General features: G+C 39.3%; 1 protein-coding gene across 5 annotated transcripts in view; it reads right to left on the bottom strand.

The window, feature by feature from the left end:
• EVI5 (ecotropic viral integration site 5) overlaps positions 1-21,527 on the bottom strand; it is a 289,476-nt gene that overhangs the window by 102,261 nt on the left and 165,688 nt on the right. For all 5 annotated transcript variants that reach the window (XM_032155352.2, XM_032155353.2, XM_058439572.1 and 2 more), the window contains 2 exons: positions 5,455-5,601; positions 3,210-3,305 (listed from right to left, as the gene is read on the bottom strand). In XM_032155352.2, coding sequence (XP_032011243.1) covers positions 3,210-3,305; positions 5,455-5,601 — 243 coding nt within the window. The remainder of the gene's footprint in view (positions 1-3,209; positions 3,306-5,454; positions 5,602-21,527) is intronic.

Genomic DNA, 21,527 nt, shown 5'->3' with positions numbered 1-21,527 from the left:
TGCAGGTTTGTTACATATGTATCCATGTGCCATGTTGATTTCCTGCACCCATTAGCTCGTCATTTAGCATTAGGTATATCTCCTAATGCTGTCCCCGCCCCCCCCACCCCCCACCCCACAACAGTACCCGGAATGTGATGTTCCCCTTCCTGTGTCCATGAGTTCTCATTGTTCAATTCCCACCTATGAGTGAGAACATGCGGTGTTTGGTTTTTTGTCCTTGCGATAGTTTACTGAGAATGATGTTTTCCAGTTTCATCCATGTCCCTACAAAGGACACGAACTCATCATTTTTTATGGCTGCATAGTATTACACTGCTGGTGGGACTGTAAACTAGTTCAACCATTGTGGAAGTCAGTGTGGCGATTCCTCAGGGATCTAGAACTAGAAATACCATTTGACCCAGCCATCCCATTACTGGGTATATACCCAAAGGAGTATAAATCATGCTGCTATAAAGACACATGCACACGTATGTTTATTGCGGCACTATTCACAATAGCAAAGACTTGGAACCAACCCAAATGTCCAACAACAATAGACTGGATTAAGAAAATGTGGCACATATACACCATGGAATACTATGCAGCCATAAAAACATATTTATTTTTAAAGCTTTGAATTTTATTTTGAAGATAGTTTTGATAATACAGAAATGTGATAAATTTTCACTAAAAAAAGGACTTGGAGCACAGTCAACAACACCAAAAAAACAAACAAACAAACAAACAAAAATCCAGGTAAGTTGATTCAGCAAAATTAAAAACTTTTGTGATAAAAACACTATCAACAGAGAAAAGGCAACAAATGTAATGGGAGAAAATATTTGCAAACCATATATATGATAAGAAAGTGATATTAAGAATATATAAATAACTCCTATAACTCAACAACAAAAACAAAAACAACCTGGTTCAATTAAGCAAAGGACCTGAATAACCATTTCTCCAAAGAAGATATATAAATGTGAAATAAGCACATGAAAGTGTGCCCAACATAGCTCATCATTAGGGAAATGCAAATCAAAACCACAATGAGTTCATACCCATTAGGATGGTAATTATAAAAACAACAACAACAGAAAATTAACAAGTGTTGGTGCGAATGTGGAAAAAATGAAATCCTCATGTGTTGCTGGTAGAAATGTAAAATGGTGCAGGTTCTGTGGAAAATGGTATGGCAATTTCTTAAAAAAATTAAACAATTACTATACGATACAGCAATTCCACTTCTATGTACCCAAAAGAAGTAAAAGCAGGGACCTGAAGAGAAATTTGTACACCTGTGTTCATAGCAGCATTATTCACAATAGCTGAAACATGGAAGCACCCTAAATGTCCATCAATGAATGAATAGATAAAAATGTGGTGTATACATACAATGGAATATTATTCAGCCTTAAAAATGAAGAAAATTTGTACATATACTATAATATTATAAAAAATGGTTTTTCTTTCAATAATAAATTAACTTTAACTTACTGTAACTTTATTTATAAACTTTCAATTTTTTAAACTTCTTGACTCTTTTATAACATTTAGCTTAGCAAACATATTGTACAGGTGTATAAAATATTTTCTTTTTTATATCTTTATTCTATAAGCTTTTTTCTATTTTTAATTTTAATTTTTAATAAATATATTTTTTGAAACAGGGTCTTACTCTGTGGCCCAGGCTGGAGTGCAGTGGTGTGATCATGGCTTATTGCAGCCTTGACCTCCCAGGCTCAGGCAACCCACCCACCTCAGCCTCCTGAGTAACCGGGACTGGGACTATAGGTGCACAACCAGGTCCAACTACTTTTATTTTGTATTTTTTGTAGAGAGGGAGTCTCACTTTGTTGGTCACGTTGGTTTCAAACTCTTGGGCTCAAGTGATCTGCCTGCCTCAGCCTTCCAAAGTGCTGAGATTACAGGCATGAGTCACTGCACCTGATGAACAAAAAAATTTTTTAAGTTAAAAAAAAATTAAGGCTGGGCGCAGTGGCTCATGCTTGTAATCCCAGCACTGTGGGAGGCAGAGGTGGGCGGATCACTTCAGCCCAGGAGTTCAAAACCAGCCTGGCCAACAAAGTGAGACCTCATTGCTACTAAATAAATAAATAAATAAATAAATAAGCTGGGTGTGGTCATGTGTGCCTGTAGTCCCAGGTACTGGGGAAGCTGATGAGGACTGCTTGAGCCAGGAGTTGGAGTCTGCAGTGAGCTATGACTGTGCCACTAAACTCCAGCCTGGGCAACAGAGTGAGATCCTGTCTCAAAAAAAAAAAAAAATTATAACATTTGTGTTAAAAACTAAGATATTAGCTTAGGCCTACACAGGGTCAGCACCACCAATATCACTATCTTCAACCTCCACATCTTGTCCCACTGGAAGGTCTTCAGGGACAATAACACACAGGAAGCTGTCATCTCCTATGAAAACAATGCCTTCTGGAAAACCTCCTGAAGGATTTGAGGCTGTCTTAGAGTTAACTCTTTTTTTGTATAAGTAGAATTAGACTCTAAAATAGCAATATTAGTACAGCAAAACAACAAATAGCAAACATACGAACCAGTAACATAGTCATTTATTATCAAGTATTATGTGCTATACACAACTATATGTGCTACACTTTTATGAGTGGCAGTGCAGTGGGTTTGTTTATACCAGCCTCATCACAAACACTCGAGTAATGTGTTGCACTATAACATAATGATGGCTACAGTCACTAGGCAAAAGGAATTTTTCAGCTTCATTATCATCCTATGGGACCATCACCATATATGCTGTCCGTTACTGAAATGTCCTTATGCAGCATATGACTGTATTGTATGATTCCACTTATATGAGGTAGCCAGAGTGGTCAAATTCATAGAGACAAAGTAGAATGGTGGTTTCCAGTTGCTGGTGGTTGCCAGTTGCTGGGGGAATGGGAAGTTAGTGTTTAATGGGCAAAGAGGTTCAGTTAGGGAGGATGAAAAAGTTCTGGACATGGATGGTGGTGATGGCTGCACAACAATGTCAAATATACTTAATGCCGCAGAACTGTATACTTTAAAATGGTAAGTTTTATGTCTGTTTTACCACAATAAAAAAATAAAGTTGGAAATGAATGATTATTGAAAAAAGAATCACAGTCATGAGGATAAAGAGTAAGTTACTGTTCAGACAAACAGGATAGAAGAAACTATATTTTTACATGTACTTTATTATTTTCATATGGTACCTGGATTTCAAGCTCAGCAATGTGTTGTCGTAGTTCAGCCACAGCAGCTATGCTATCTGCTTCCCGGAGCCTCACAGCCATCACTTCTTCCTTATTCTAGTGTGGTAAACCAAACCAAAACAAAATAAACCAGGTGTGTTTGGAGTTCAGATTTTAGAAAATAGGTTGCATAAACCATATATTAGTATTATCCAGCAGGGTCTAAGGCAGCATCCATAATGAAACAATATGCTCAGTGCATGCAATGAAGCAGTGAGATATAAATGTTCACATCAAGTGGAATAAATAACAATTATAAATGGCCATATATCAATTCAAATTAAGTTTCACCTCCAAAGGAATTTATGTGAAATTTATGAAAAAACTCTAGGGTTTTAGAGTGTTTTGCATTTTGAAACTGGGGTTCACAGGCTTCTAATATTTCAACTTTAACTGAGAACATTCAAATTAAGTTGAGAGGGAAAATAACATTAATATGATAAACAATATCCACATATTTTACACAAATAAAAAATAAAAAAGCTTTAATAATTATAAATTAATCATAAGCTATAATCTTATAATACTAAATGAAAATGAATCAGATTTATATAATTCAAGGACTGGCTTTCTTGAAAAATTAACTTTGTTCCTGAATCATTCCAACATAACAGGGTAAAATATACACATTTAATCAGAATGTACTAGGTGCTAGGGTAACAATACATTGGTCCTTCTCAATATCTGCAAAAGGCATCATGAAAGATTGAATAAATTAACACACAGCTTAAACACAGGGGAGATATCAGAATCTGCATCTGTAACATACTTCACAGAGGTATTAATGAACAATTAAAAATTAAATAAAATCCCATATTCATAAAATCCTCTAATATTCTAAATCTGAGCCCATTACTTAGACAAGTTCAAAGAAAATTATCATTTTCAACAGCAAGTTCCTCAGATTTATTTCCAAAGAACACTTACTTTGCTCAACAGGTACTAAGGCATTTGAGGAGCAATATTAAATCTAGTAACACCATTATCAAAATATGTTTAAGGAAAACTAACACCAATAATAAATAAAAGATTAAATTTAGTTATCTATAAGATGTCAACACAGGCAATTTAGCATCATAAAAAATCAGCTATTGGTATGACAAATCAGATTGATACAACCGCATTTAATATTATTTTATTTATAAATTAGTTTAGTCATATCCTTCAAAAGTGACTGTGCTTTTAGTACGAATTTCAGTACTGCCTACAGATTTCTGTCAGTATACATTGTAACAGCCATGCATATTTATAAGGATGTAATTTCATCTCTGGATTTCAGTGACACTAATAAACCATTCAAGCTTCACTCTTGGTTTTTAATGACACCAGAATAAGCTGGTGGAATTACAGCTTTATATATGCCATCAAAAGTCTCATTTCTTATACAATAATAAGGCCGGAATCTTTAAAGGGCATCATTCCTACTATCTCACCATGGAAAGGTGGATGCCTAGTTTATTTTTTTAAATCCCATAACTTACCTTTAGTAATCCATTCTAATTCCCAGTCTACAGTCATCTCTTTAGTTATTTCACACACACACACACACACACACACACACCAAACCCTCCCTCCTCTCTTTCCATCTCACTGCCTTTCCCCCACTCCCTCACCACTGCTATACTGTAAATTTATTTCAGGAAAGAATGTACTCGCATTCAAATACTTCTGATGCTTTTTGAATCCAAACGCCTCACAAAAAAGTAAAAGTATATAACTGATTAAAGTAATAATGGGTAATATACCCATTTTCCCCAACACACTGGTACATACACATTTCTTTTGCTCTCTAGTCTATCCAGAAAACACGTATCAACGTTAACTGCCCACTAATAAGATACAAATCAAAGCAGAGGAGCCCTAACCTCTCTAAATGACCCATCTTTTTTGATCAAGCCATTAAAAGCTCTGGTTTTAAAGGGTTACCAGTCAAAATAAAAACTGTAAAGAAATACTAGTAAATGCCAATCCAGGAAATTAAATTAACCAAGGAAGTGACTGAAAATGTTTCTTGACTGAAATCCACCCCAGAAGCAAGATGAGCTAACCTGGTCTGAAAGCAACTACCAAAACAAGTTCAGGAAAAGTAGAAAATAGGACGAGCTTTTTCTGTTTTGTGTTTAAGATAATCTAATCACGATAAGACAAACAAAAAAAGGCATTATTATATTGACAAAAAACAAAATCAGTTAGTTGACATATTTACCTTGCATTCAATCTCTGCTTGTTTGCGCTTTGCTTCACTTAATTGAGTAAGGAGTCCTTTGTTCTGTGCAGAAAGATACTGCACTTTCTCCTGTAGGCTAATCACCTCTTGTTCTGCTCTTCGAAGATGGTTACTATTGATCTGGTTCTAATAATAAGAAATATAAATACTCAGACTATAGATACAAGACCTAAAAATTTAAAAAAATTACCTATCCATTTTATACCACAACATTATTAAAAACATTACTAGTTATAGGTCAGTGTTATTCAACAATTCAACATTAAAAAATAAGATAAAACTGCCTTTAAAATCAAGTCATTCAAGGCTGAGGGGGGCGGATCACGAGGTCAGGAGATCAAGACCATCCTGGCTAACACGGTGAAACCCCGTCTCTACTAAAAACACACACAAAAAATTAGCCGGGCGTGGTGGCGGGCGCCTGTAGTCCCAGCTACTCAGGAGGCTGAGGCTGGAGAATGGCATGAACCCAGGAGGTGGAGCCTGCAGTGAGCCGAGATCGCGCCACTGCACTCCAGCCTGGGCGACAGAGTGAGACTCCGTCTCAAAAAAAACAATAAAAAAAAGTAAAAAATAAATAAATAAAATCAAGTCATCCAAAGGAATGCATACTGTCAATATTACTCTCAACATAGCTCAATATACCATTTACACAAAAAATAGCTGTAAACTATAAAAATGCTTATACATAACTGAAGGTATTCCTTTCTAAGATTGGCAATGGGAGTACAAAGTGGATAGATACAGGAATGGTGAGTTTAATTCCTCTTTCCAGTTCTAGAAAGAAAGCACAAACCAGTCAAAAGGTATCATCATGCCCAGTGCAGTGGCTCATGCCTGTAATCCCAGCATTCTGGGAGACCAAGGTGGGCAGATCACTTGTGGCCAGGAGTTTGGGACCAACTTGGCCAAAATGGTGAATCCCTGTCTCTACTAAAAATACAAAAATTAGTCGGGCATGGTGGTGCACGTCTGTAATCCCAGCTACTTGGGAGGCTGAGGCACAAGAATCACTTGAACCCAGGAGGCGGAGGTTGCAGTGAGCTGAGATCACGCAACTGCACTCTAGCCTGGGTGACAACAAGACTCTGTCTCAGAGAAAAAAAAAAAGGAAAGGGAAAAAAAAAAGGTACCATCACTATTTATTGGGCTGTAAACTTGATGTCACACAATACGGCATATGAGTATTTCTACACGCTCTCAATGTCTAGCACAGTCTCTTTTTATAAGCACAGATTTTGAATCCTGGTTTTAAAATTTGGCCATTAAGCAAACAAGCTAGTATCTCTGAGTCTCTATTTCCTTATTTGAAAAATGCATATAAAATACTTTGTTTCTCAGTTTGGTGTCTTCAGAATTAAATGAGATAATATGTGTAACAGGGCCTAATATGTAGCAATAAATGCTAGCTGTTTATTGTATTATAATTACAGAATGTGCTAAAAAAACATATAGACCTTGAACTAACATGAGGTAGTTTTCACATTCAGGTATGACCCAGCCTGAATTCTCTCAACCCTAAATTATTCTATCAGAGGCCTGAAAGAAATAGTAGGGACTTTCATAACATAAAGAAGTAAAAATCTAACTTCTCATTTAACAGTTCTTAAAACTTGGCCAAATTATTTAATCCTGCCAAATTTCAGTAGAGATAGTACTACTTGCCTTTTGAGGCTATGTTGTGAAGATTAGATTATGGGAGAAAAGTTTATGAAAGCAGTCTCACACAATCATGTCATGTCATGTCATGTCATGTCATGTCATTTCATTTTTTTGAGACAGTCTCACTTTGTTGCCCAGGCTGGAGTGCAGTGGCACGACCTTGGCTCACTGCAACCTCCACCTCCTGAGTTCAAGTGATTCTCCTGCCTCAGCCTCCCAAGTAGCTGGGATTATAGGCACCCACCACCATGCCCAGCTAATTTTTGTATTTTAGTAGAGACAGGGTTTCATCATGTTGGCCAGGCTGGTCTCGAACTCCTAACCTCAAGTAGCCTCCCAAAGTGCTGGGAGATACAGGCATGAGCCACTGCACCCGGGAAATTTTAGATCCTTAATAAATGTTCAGTTGTTGCCATTATTATACCTACTTTACCTCGCCCTATGAAAAAGATCCCCCCTCCAGTTTTAATGAAAAAATGTAGATCATCTAATAGATGTAAGCTCCAAAACTTTCAACCACTTAGAACATTCTTTATCTTTACTTTTACTTATCTTCCTGTAACACATACTCTAGTCTTTCTCATTCTCTCTTTTTTTTTTTTTTTTTAAGATAGGGTCTCACAGGAGCTTGCTCTGTTGCCCAGACTAGAGTGCAGAGGCACAATCATAGCTCACTTGTAGCCTCAATCTCCCAGGCTCAAGCTATCCTCCCACCTCGGTCTCCTGAATAGCTGGTACCACATGCATGTGCCGCCACGCCCAGATAATTTTTTTTATTTTTAGTAGAGACAAGGTCCTGCTATGTTGCTCAGGCCAGTCTTGAACTCCTGAGCTCAAGTGATCCTCCTATCTTGGTCTCCCAAAATCCTGCGATCACAGGCATGAGTCACTGCACCTGGCCTCTTTCTCATTTTGAATCAACAAATAAGTCTGTCTACAAAATTAACTAAACTTCCTAGTACCATATTCAAAATGTATCACAGCCTCTTTTTACTGTCTTACCTGCTACCATTAAAACAAATAACTACACTTCAGAGGGACCCATCTTTGACATAAGCTGCAAATAATTTCCACAGATAAAACCCTTCCCTGCATCCCTGAATACAAGACCATAATTCAACATCATGCTTGATAAATAATACACATAAAACCCAAGAATTGACCATGAGTGAGAGACAGCAGACAGAAAAAATATATTTTAAAAACTCTAGAGATAAGAAATTATAGGACTTCACACAACACAGGTTATGTCTAAAATTACAGTATTAATGACAAAAGGAAGATGCCAAAACATAAGCAAAGACCAAGTCACTATCAAAAAAACATTAAGCAAATCAGAAAAATAACCAAAGAAAATTTCTATAAATACAGCCACTGAATTCAATGAATGGGTTAGATTGGAGATCAGCTATATTGAAGAAATAATTAGTGTCCCAGAAGAGGTCATTAGACACAGAAAAGAGAATAAGGTCCAAAATATACCTAATAGGGGCTGCAGGATAAAATAGAAAAAAAAAGTGAGATATGATGGTTTAAGAGATGGTAATAGTTGAGAATTTTTTACAATTTAAGAAATAAAAGATATAAATCTACAATTTAGGAAACACAACTAGTTCCAACCAGGATAAAAACAAATAAATCCCCACCAAGATATACTGTAACAAAACTTAGAATGCTACAGAGGCAAATCAAGGGAAAAACCGAGATCTATAAAGGAAGGGTAATGAAATGTCTAGCAGATATTTCAAGAGCAAAAATTCATAATGCTTAAAAAAGAAACTTCACCCTATAGTAGTATACTGAGCTAAACTATCATACAAGAAAGAAAAGTAAATTTATTTTAAGAAAGTGGGCTGGGCGTGGTGGCTCACACCTGTAATCCCAGCACTTTGGGAGGCCGAGGCGGGCGGATAACAAGGTCAGGAGATCGAAACCATCCTGGCTAACACAGTGAAACCCTGTCTCTACTAAAAAAAAACAAAACAAACAAAAAATTAGCCAGGTGTGATGGTGGGTGCCTGCAGTCCCAACTCGGGAGGCTGAGGCAGGAGAATGGCGTGAACCTTGGAGGCAGGATCTGCAGTGAGCCAAGATTGCACCACTGCACTCCAGCCTGGGTGACAGAGCAAGACTCCATCTCAAAAAAAAAAAAAAAAAAAAAAGTGACAGATTTAGAACGCAGGATGGAAACCAGAAACTGTCAAATATAAGAAGAGAGAGCAGCCTGTAGTCCCAGCTACTTGGGAGGCTAGGGCAGAAGAACTGTTTGAGGTCAGGAGCTTGAGGCTGTAGTGAGATACGATGGAGCCTATGAACAGCCACTGCACTCAAGCCTGGACAAAACAGTGAGACCCTATTTAAAAAAGAAAAAAAAAAACTAAATAGAAAAAAAAGAATTCAGAGCAAAAATAATTGGCTAACAGGTGAACAAATCCAGATAAGCTCTGACTCCATAAAATAATAATAATAATATCTAGTAGTTTGGAGGTATTAAAAGATGTACAATAATAACTTGTAAGACAGAAGAACACATGAAGTTATTTACAGCCCCTTATAAATGTTTGGAAAGGATACAGAGATGATGACTAACTTTAGACCTTGTTCACCCAGGTAAGCATTTTCAATTTTTTTCAGGTAGTAAACATTAATAGAAAACAAAAGAAATTATAAGAGTCAAACCAGTACAGAGAAAGTGAAAGAAAAAACTAAATTAATCCAATAAAAAGGAGGAAAGGAAGAAAAAAGGAACAAAAAAGAAAGAAACCAAAAGTACCAAACAAAACAATCACAAATACATCATAATCAGGACTTTTGTGATCTGGGATGCAGAAGGTCAAAGAACTGCTCCTACCCTTCCAATGAAAAAAAGAAGGAAGGCCAGGCACAGTGGCTCATGCCTGTAATCCCAGTACTTTGGGAGGCCGAGGCAGGAGGATCACTTGAGGTCAGGAGTTCAAGACTAGCCTGGCCAATATGGTGAAACCCCTGTCTCCACTAAAAGTACAAAAATTAGCCAGACGTGGTAGCATGCGCCTGTAGTCCCAGCTATTCGGGAGGCTGAGGCAGAAGAATCACTTGAACCCCGGGGGTGGAGGTTGCAGTGAGCTGAGATCGCGCCACTGCACTCCAGCCTGGGCGACAGAACAAGACTCCATCAAAAAAAAAAAAAAAAAAAAGAAAAAAAAAAAAAAAAGCCAGCCAAACTAAGTTCAAACCCAGAGCCTTCCAGGAGAGATGCAATGGGATTTAAGCACTTTCTCACCTGGGGCAGATACGGCCACAAGCTAAGAATGATACAGCTAGAATAAATATCAAACTGGTGGAAGCTAAGTATTGGCTGGCTAGACAGTGTGGAGGCTCAGGAGGCAGCAGACTTAGAGTCTAAGTTCACAAACTCTTGCACACTTTTCTTCAGGTACCCCAACAGGTACACACACAAAAGACTGGTGGGAGTCTTGAGAAAGAAACCTTCATGGTACAGGACTCAGGGAGGGGAACAGCAGTCACTATAGGAAGGCGCTAAACCTTGCCTGTCTCCTCTAGGGAATATATGCTTTCATCTGTGTGGATCAGGGCCAAGAAACGCTGCTGTCTTTGGGGCACTGGTGAAAGCCATTGCATCTTGGGGAAGGGGCAGAACTGCGTTTTGTGCCTTGGACTACATCTAGGGGTGGGCAGGAGCACTAAAGACCAAACACACCAGATCAAAGGACATAATGAAGCCTAAGACTGAATTTATTTAATTAATTAATTAATTAATTTTTCTCTTTGAGATGGAGTTTCACTCTTGTTGCCCAAGCTGGAGTGCAATGGTGCAACCTTGGCTCACTGCAACCTCTGCCTCCCAGGTTCAAGTGATTCTCCTGCCTCAGCCTCCCAAGTAGCTGTGATTATAGGCATGCATCACCACGTCTGGCTAATTTTTGTATTTTTAGTAGAGATGGGGTTTCATCATGCTGGTCTCAAACTCCTGACCTCAGGTCATCCACCCACCTCAGCCTCCCAAAGTGCTGGGATTACAGACGTGAGCCACCGCGCCCAGCCATTTATTTTTTTTAATTTAGAAACAGGATCTTGCTTTGTGGCTTAGGCTGGAGTGCAGTGGTGTTAGAGTTCACCACAGCCTCAATCTCCTGGGCTCAAGCAATCCTTCCACCTCGGCCTCTCAAGTAGCTGGGACTACAGGCAAATACTACCACACCTGGCTAATTTTTAAAAATTTTTATACGAGACACGGTCTCACTATGTTGCCCAGGCTAGTCTCAAACTCCTGGCCTCAAGCGATCCTCCTGCCTGGGCCTCCCAAAGTGCTGGGGATTATAGGCATTAGCCACTGTGCATGTCTAAGCTTGAGGCTTCATCAGAACAATAGAAAACACTGTTGCCCCTCCAACTCTTCTGTAATAAGTAACAAATGGAATACTGCTGATGACAGACTCTTTTAAAATGTTATGCAAAGGGAAGACCTAAAGACACAAAATCCCTCTGGCAAACCAGCTCCTACTCTAAAAATAAGATATTGCTAAGGGAAAAATAAGGTATTGCTAAGGGAATTTGAAGCCTGTGGTGCACTGATGATACCACAGAAACAACAAACCTCAAACTCAACCCATCTCTGGACTATATTAACTCAAATCTCCCACATTAAAGGCCTAGCAGAAGGAAAAATGTGCCCATTTCCAGGCAGAAAAACTATTTGACTTAGTCTGCAGTCCTACACAAGATATCCAGCTTTCAACAAAAAAATTACAAAGCATAGGAAAAGGCAAGGAAAAACAAAGCATTCCCAAGAGACAAAGCAATCAACAGAACCAGCATTACATATGACACAGATGTTAAAAATATCTGTGACGGTTAATACTAAGTGTCAACTTGATTGGATTGAAGGATATAAAGTATTGATCCTGTGTGTGTCTGTGAGGGTGTTGCCAAAAGAGATTAACATTTGAGTCAGTGGGATGGGAAAGGCAGATCCACCCTTAATCTGGTGGACACAATCTAATCAGCTGCCAGTGAATATAAAGCAGGCAGAAAAGTGTGAAAAGGAGATACTGGTCTAGCCTCCCAGCCTACATCTTTGTCCTGTGCTGGATGCTTCCTGCCCTCAAACATCAGCTCCTCAGTTTTGGGACTCAGACTGGCTTTCCTTGCTCCTCATCTTGCAGACGGCCTATTGTGGGACCTTGCGATCGTGTAAGTTAATACTTAATAAACTCATATATATATATATATATATATATATAGGAGTTACATATATATGTGTATTATATATAATATACATGTATTTTGTTATATATTATATATATATATATATATATATATATATATCTCCTATTATTCCTATATATATCCTACTAGTTCTGTCCCTCTAAAGAACCCTGACTAATACAGATTTTGGTACCAGGAGTGGTTCTACAGGAACAGAATATTAAGGATAGAGTTCTTTCACTGGTTTGGGGGTTTCTGGAGTTGGCTGCTTAATAATGGTAAGACCCAAAAATGCTAAGGACTCTACTTCTAATATTATGGAGCACACTGATAGTTCTTGGCATGAACTGTTTAGAGAGTTATGCAAAATAAATGCATTTGACACTCCTGATTTACTATATGTGAGAGGCAAGCAGTTTAGTGACTCTATACATAATACCATTGACTATATGTGGAGAACCAACGAATGTAATGAAGTTGGTTGGTTGCTCCTAAGTTCACTGGACAAAGTGATGAAAGAAAATGATGAATTCAGGGATTCTGTCCCCCGGCTTCAGAAGCAGATACTAAGCCTCAAATCTGCTAAGATTGCCCTGAATGAGAGTAGACAGTCACAAGCTCTTCATGCGAGTGGCTGACCTGCAATGAAAGATGCATGCACAGCCTTGCCAGGTGTCTGCTGTTAAAGTGAGGGCACTGATTGGAAAAGAATGGGACCCTAACACTTGGAATGGGGACGTGTGGGAGGACCCTGATGAAGCTGGGGACATTGAGGTTTGTAAACTCTGATGAACCTTTTTTGTCAGAAGGAACAGCTTCCCCATCCCCAGTAGTGGAAACAACCCCTCCCCAACCCATGCTGCCATCAGCCTTCCTGCCTTTGTCTGAGGAGATGAACCCTGCACTGCCTGAGATAACATTGATGCCCTCCCCTGAGGCAGTTGCCAGGCAAGATAATGTTGAGTCTCCTCAGGAGCCACCCACAACACCCGTTTGCTTCTAGACCTATAACTAAGTTAAAGTCTCAGTGGGCCCCTAGAGGGTGAGGTTGAGAGTGTGACCCATGAGGAGGTGTGCTACACTTGAAAAAAAAACCGAGTTCTCTAATTTATATAAACGGAAATCTGGAAAACAAGCCATGGGAATGGATATTAAGGGTATGGGATAATGGTGGAAGGAACACAGAGTTGGATCAGGCTGAATTTATTGATTTGGGCCCACTAAGTAGGGACTCAGCATTCACTGTTGCAACTTGGGGAGTTAAAAAAGTTTCCAATAGTTTATTTGCTTGGTTAGCTGAAAGATGGATTAGAAGATGGCCCACTGTGAGAGAGCTGGAAACGCCTGATCTCCCTTGCTTTAATGTAGAGGAAGGGATCCCAAGGCTTAGGGAGATTGGGATGGTGGAGTGGATTAGTCACTTTAGACCTACTCATCTCAGCTGGGAGGGTCCAGAAGACATACTCTTGACCAATGCCTTTTGAAATACATTTGTGAGGGCAGCACCCGCATCTTTGAAGAGCCCTGTAATTGCTCTTCTTAGTATGTCAGATCTAATGGTGGGAACCACAGTTACTCAACTACAAAATTTAAATATAATGGGAATAATTGAATACTGAGGTGGCAGGGGCCAAGTGGCGGCACTCAACCATCAAACGCAAGGGGGCGTAGCTACTGTCATGAACAGCAGTGGCAAAGCAGCAACCAGAATAGTCTGACTTGTGTAGAGCTCTGGCATTGGCTAATTAATCATGGTGTTCCTAGAAGTGAAATTGGTAGGAAGCCTGCTGCATTCCTACTTAATTTATACAAGCAGAAAACTTCTAGGTCGAATGGGCAAAATACTAATTTGAATTATAAAAACAGAGATTCACAGCCCCCACAGGTAAATCACAGCAGAGACCTCTAGGATTTTGGAGCGAGACCCTGCCATCTTCTGCAGATAACTACTCTCCTTTTGAGAGACAGCTGTTGGCCTGTTACTGGGCTTTGGTGGAAACTGTACCATGGTTCATCATAGTCATTAACTATGGGTCATCAAGTCACCATGCGACCTGAACTGCCTATCATGAACTGGGTGCTTTCTGACCCATCTAGCCATGAAGTGGGCTGTGCACAGCAGCACTCCATCATCAAATGGAAGTGGTATATACGTGATCAGGCTTGAGATGGTCCTGAAGGAACAAGTACGTTCCACAAGGAAGTAGCTCAAATGCCCATGGTCTCCACTCCTGCCACCCTGCCTTCTCTTCTCCAGCCTGCACTGATGGCCTCATGGAGAGTTCCCTATGATCAGCTGACAGAGGAAGAGAAGACCAGGGCCTGGTTCACTGATGGTTCTGCATGATATGCAGGCACCACCTGAAAGTGGACAGCCACAGCACCACAGCCCCTTTCTAGGACATCCCTGAAGGACAGCGGTGAAGGTAAATCTTCCCAGTGGGCAGAACTTCGAGCAGTGCACTTGGTTTTGCACTTTGCATGGAAGTAGAAATGGCCAGATGTGCGATTATATAATGATTCATGGGCTATAGCCAATGGTTTGGCTGGATGGTCAGGGACTTCGAAGAAGCATGATTGGAAAATTGGTGACAAAGAAATTTGGGGAAGAGGTATGTGGATGGACCTCTCTGAGTGGCCAAAAACTGTGAAGACATTTGTATCCCACGTGAGTGCTCACCAACAGGTGACCTCAGCAGAGGAGGAGTTTAATAATTGAGTGGATAGGATGACCCGTTCTGAGGACACCACTCAACCTCTTTCCCCAGCCACCCATCGTCGCCCAATAAGCCCATGAACAAAGCGGCCATGGTGGCAGGGATGGAGGTTACACATGGTCTCAGCAACGTGGACTTCCACTCACCTAGGCTGACCTGGCTACAGCCACTGCTAAGTGCCCAATTTGCCAGCAGCAGAGACCAACACTGAGCCTTTGATATGGCACCATTCCTCAGGGTGATCAGCTAGCTACCTGGTGGCAGGTTGATTATATTGGACCTCTTCCATCATGGAAAGGGCAGAGGTTTGTCCTCACTGGAATAGACACTTATTCCAGATATGGGTTTACCTAACCTCCATGTAATGCTTCTGCCAAGACTACCATCTGTGCACTCACGGAATACCTTAAACACCATCATGGTATTACACACAGCATTGCCTCTGACCAAGGCACTCACTTTATGGCAAAGAAGTGTTGCAGTAGGCTCACGTTCATGGAATTCACTGGTCTTATCATGTTCCCCATCATCCTAAAGCAGCTGGATGGATAGAATGGTGGAATGGCCTTTTGAAGTCACAATTACAATGTCAACTATGTGACAATACTTTGCAGGGCTGGGGCAAAGTTCTCCCGAAGGCCATGTATGCTCTGAATCAGCATCCAATATATGGTACTGTTTCTCCCATAGCCATGATTCACGGGTCCAGGAACCAAGGGGTGGAAGTGCAAGTGGCACCACTCACCGTCACCCCTAGTGATCCACTAGCAAAATTCTTGCTTCCTGTTCCTGCAACATTAATTCTGCTGGCCTAGAGGTCTTAGTTCCAGAGGGAGGAACGCTACCACCAGAAAACACAACAACGACTCCATTAAACTGGAAGTTAAGATTGCCACCTGGACACTTCAGGCTCTTCCTACCTTTAAGTCAACAAGCTAAGAAGGGAATTACAGTGTTGGCTGGGATGATTGACCCGGACTATCAAGATGAAATCAGTCTGCTACTCCACAACGGAGGTAAAGAAGAATATGCATGGAATACAGGAGATCCATCAGAGCATCTTAGTATTACCATGCTCTATGATTAAGGTCAATGGGAAACTACAACATCCCAATCCAGGCAGGACTACAGATGGCCCAGACCCCTCAGGAATGAAGGTTTGGGTCACTCCACCAGGAAAAAAAACATGACCTGCTGAGGTGCTTGCTGAAGGCAAAGGGAATACAGAATGGGTAACGGAAGGTAGTCATTAATACCAGCTGCAGCTACATGATCAGCTGCAGAAACAAGGACTGTAATTGTCATGAGTGTCTCCTCCTTCTTTTGTTAAAATCATGTTTGTGTATGTATACATTTGTACTAAGAAAATATATTTTATCATGTGACATAAGATTTATTGACTTCATATCAGCATTTAAGTACTGTTAACTTTATGTAATAGTGAGTCAGGGATTGGTGTGTTTCTGGGTGTACAAAGGATAGTTGTATTATGTTAGGCGTAATAATTATTACCTCATTATTGTCTTTATTTGAAGATTATGTATGATCTCAGGAGATGTGCATAGGTTCAAGTTCAAGCTGACAAGGGGTGGACTTGTGATGGTTAATACTGAGTTAATATCCAAGATCAATACAAAGTATTGATCCTGGGTGTATCTGCGAGGGTGTTGCCAAAAGAGATTAACATTTGAGTCAGTGGGCTGGGGTAGGTAGATCCACCCTTAGCTGGTGGGCACAATCTAATCAGCTGCCAATGAATATAAAGCAGGCAGAAAAATGTGAAAAGGAGAGACTGCCAGCCTGTATCTTTCCCCCATGCTGGATGCTTCCTTCCTGTCCTTGAACATTGGACTTCAAGCTCTTCTGTTTTGGGACTTGGACTGGCTCTACTCGCTCCTCAGCTTGTAGGCAGCCTATTGTGGGACCTTGTGATCATGTAAGTTAATACTTTAAATAAACTCCCCTTTATATATATATCTATAGATATATATATATCGATATATCTATCTCCTATTAGTTCTGTCCCTCTAGAGAACCCTGACTAATACAATATCTGACAGAGAATTTAAAATAACTGTGATTAATATGCTAAAGGCTCTAAGGGAAAGGTGAAAAACATAAGATTAGATAGGTAATAGCAGAAAAATGAAAACTGAGTCAAAAAGAAAAGCTAGAGATGGGCTGGGCACAGTGGCCCGTGACTATAATCCTAGCACTTTGGGGAGGCTGAGGTGGGAGGATCACTTGGGCTCAGGAGTTTGAGACCAGCCTGGGCAACATAGTGAGACCCTTTCTCTTTGAAAAAAAAAAAAAAGTTTTTTGTTTTTTTTTTAAGAAAAGCTAGAAATGAAAAACAGTAACAGACGTAAAGAATGCCTTCAGTGGCTCATCAAACAACTCAACAAGCAATGGAAAGAATGAGTGAACTTAATAATTTGTCAGTAAAAATGTTTTAGTCAATGGAAACTGAAAACAGAGAAAAATGATAGGGGCAAAAAGAACAGAGCAACCAAGAGTTGTTAGACAACCTTGAACAATCTAACACATGTATAATTGAAACCCCTGAAGAAGGGAGCATGAGAAGAAATACTTGAAGAAATAACAACCAAGGGCCGGGCATGCTGGCTCACGCCTATAATCCCAGAACTTTGGGAGGCCGAGATGGGTGGATCACCTGAGGTCAGAAGTTTGAGACCAGCCTGACCAACATGGAGAAACCCGGTCTCTACTAAAAATACAAAATTAGCCAGGCATGGTGGCACATGCCTGTAATCCCAGTTACTAAGGAGGCTGAGGCAGGAGATCATGGCTTGAACCCAGTGGGCAGAGGTTGCGGTGAGCTGAGATCACGCCATTGCACTCCAGCCTGGGCAACAAGAGTGAAACTCCATCTCAAAAAAAAAAAAAAAGAAATAACAACCAAGAATTTTCCAAAATTTATGGCATACACAAATCTATAAATCAAAGAAACTCAGAGAAAAAAAAAAAAAAACAAGAAAAAAAAACAGATCTAGGTATATCATATTCGGCCTGCTACAAACAAAGAGAAAAGCTTGAACGCAACCAGAGGAAAAAATACATTACATGTTGAGGAACAAAAATAAGAATTACAACAGAGTCCTGGCTGGCATGGTTTCTAACAAGATAGCAGAGTGATTTAAAGTGTTAAAAGAAAAAAACTGTCAAGGCAGAATTCAATATCCTGCAAATATATCTTTTAAAATTGAAGAAATAAACATTTTATCAAACAAAAACCAGCACTAAAGAAAATGATAAAAGAAGTTTTTAAGACAGAAAATATAAGATACCAGACAGAAACACGGATCTGCACAAAGAGCGCTGAAACAGAATATCTTGAAGGAAAAACACATTTCATTAAAAGTTTTTCAATTTCTATGAAAGAAAACTTTAATGCAAAATTAGTAGCATATATGTTTGGACAATATGTAAAATGTATGACAATTTCACAAAAGAGGTAGAAAGATTTGAAAATACACTGTTGTAAGAGCCTTAGATTACACATGAAGTGTACAATTATTTATTCATTTATTATTTATAATTTATTATTTGAAGGTAAACTCTATTTATTGTAAAACCTGGAACAACCACTAAAAAAACTCTTGAAAGATGTATAAATAAATAAGTCAAATGTGAAGATAAAAATGGAATCACAATAAATATCTAATAAATCCAAGAGAAGGTAGAAAAAAAGAAATAAACAAAGAACAGATGGAATAAACAAAACAGCTAGCAAGGTGACAGATATCAATCTAAATAAAATTACAAAACTGAGACCAAACATGACAGCAAAAGAAACTATGAGACTAAATTGTTTTTAGTTTGTTTTTCTTTGAGATGGAGTCTTGCTCTGTCACCCAGGCTGGAGTGCAGTGGCATGATCTTGGCTCACTGCTGCAACCTCCACCTACTGGGTTCAACCGATTCTCCCACCTCAGCCTCCCGAATAGCTGGGACTACAGGCATGTGCCACCATGCCTGGCTAATTTTTTTGTATTTTTAGTAGAGATGGGGTTTCACCGTGTTGGCCAGGCTGGTCTCAAACTCCTGACCTCAGGTGATCCACCTGCCTTGGCCTCCAAAAATGTTGGGATTACATGCGTGAGCTACTGCACCCAGCCAGTTTTTATAGCTTTATTGAGATATAGTTCACGTATTATAAAATTGACCTCCCTCAAGTGTACATATATTCAGTGGTTTTTAGCCTATGGAGAGTTGAACAATCATTTATCAGACTGTATTTTTAAAAGTACCTATCTATATGTTGTTTATCAGAGATATAAACACATAAATTGAAATTAAGATGGGAAAAAATACAGTACAATTTATCGTAAGAAATCTAAATCGAGGCAGGGCACGGCCGCTCATGCCTGTAATCCCAGCCCTTTGGGAGGCCAAGGTGGGTGGATCACAAGGTCAGGAGTTCGAGACTAGCCTGGCCAACATGGTGAAACCCCGTCTCTACTAAAAATACAGAAATTAGCCGGGCGTGGTAGTGGGTGCCTGTAATCCCAGCTACTCGGGAGGCTGAGGCAGGAGAATAGCTTGAACCCGGGAGGCAGAGGTTGCACTGAGCCGAGATCTGGCGACTGCACTCCAGCCTGGGCGACAAAGCAAGACTCCGTCTAAAAAATAAAAATTAAAAAAAAAAATCTAAATCTAAAATATTAAAAACCTGAATCCAGCAATGGGAATGTGTTGTATCTCTGTCTATGTGATCTACAGCACAAACATGTTTTTAGTATTTTGATAACTATATCTCAATAGAAGAGGCTTGTTTTGCAATCCTTTGTATTTGGTTTTACGCACTAAAAAATATTATTTTAAGGAGGGGTCCACAGGTTCCAGACTGCCAACAGTGTTGATGGCAGACACAAACACAAAAACGATAAGAACCTTTGTACTTAAGAAACTCTTGAAGATATACACGAGGAAACATAAGCAAGATGTTCAGAGTAGCACCGTTTGCAAGAGCAAAAAGAGAGTGGATCAATAAATTGAGGTACAGTCACTGACAGACTTTTCTAAAAGTCCTTAAAATGACAGAACTGGAGTTACATGTATAAACATGGACAAATTTCTTAATCTAAATACATGGGTGTTTGATATAATAATCTTTAGATTACTACACACCATCACCATTACACTACACTGTTTTTATTTTTTTTTCATTTATCAATGTGAAAATTTATGGATCACCACCAGTCCAAATACTGGCATTTAGGAGCCAGTGCCTATTACCATCCTGCTTCCAGCAAAATCCATCCAAAATCACACTTATTAGTCAGCGATGGTATTAGGCACAATACAAATTCCTTAGGAAATCTTTCTCCAAACCACCTAGTTGAAATTAATTTTCCCCTCCTAGTCTCCATAGCAATTCCTATCTAACTCTCTTACCAAATGTCTGAATTATATTAAATATAGTCTATGCATACCTGATTTCTCAAGTGTAAGTCCTTTAATGGCTGACAGTGCTTTGTGTTTCACAAGTTCTCAAAATCATGTCTACTGGATTTGATTTAGTCACCTCTACCCACTGTGAAATAAATTCTCAACAATGGCTTAAAAGCTGTGTTTTCATCTTTAGTATCTATACTAAAATAAAATCTGATTACAAAAATAAAACTTCCCATTGTAAAACTTAAGATTTCTACTATTCATAATCTCAATAGTACCTCTTCCTATTTTAATTATACCGAATAAAATAACGTGTAGAAAGTATTTTATATAGAATAATACAAGAAAAGTATAAGAAAATAACTTTGAACAATGTCAAACAAGATATATTTATTCTGAAGAAAGTACATGTTCATGTTACCATGTTTGAGATTATGATCATTTTGCACACTGGAATACAGAATGATGTATGAGTTAAGTATGCCCCCTACTGACTGAATAAATACTTTAAAAGCCAAAAAACAACATTCACACAGTATAAGAATATGGTCCAAACAAATGTACCACATGAAAACCAAATGTGCCTTTACCATGCAAATGGGTTTCATGAAAAGACCTTTGCAGATCTTAAGTATATTTAAGATAGAATTTATTGGAGAAAAGAGAGACCTGAGAAGAAAGAAGGGCAATTTTGAATTCACTGCCCAGGGTCACCACATTAAACAACTTTAGGAAGCATCACTCACATTATAATATACATCTGTGGTTCCCAACTGGGGCAATTTTGCCCCCCAGGGGACATTCGGCAATGTGTGCAGAAACATTTTTGGTCATCGCAACCTGAGGTAAGAGAGACGTTACTGGCATATAGTGGGTAGAGGCCAGGGATGCACAGACCAGCTCCATAAAACAAAGTATCTTCTAGCCAAAAATGTTAAAAGTGTTGAGGTTGAGAAATTTTGCTCTGCATGGTGTTCCTTCTCAAGTCATGCAACAGGGCAATGCTATGAGTTTTACCCAATAAAGTCAAATAAAATTTGACTTCCT

Source organism: Hylobates moloch, unplaced genomic scaffold (genome assembly GCF_009828535.3).
Source record: "Hylobates moloch isolate HMO894 unplaced genomic scaffold, HMol_V3 SCAFFOLD_5, whole genome shotgun sequence".
Classification (NCBI taxonomy): domain Eukaryota; kingdom Metazoa; phylum Chordata; class Mammalia; order Primates; family Hylobatidae; genus Hylobates; species Hylobates moloch.
Note: the sequence above shows the minus strand (reverse complement) of the source record. Positions and strands in the feature narration are given on the sequence as shown.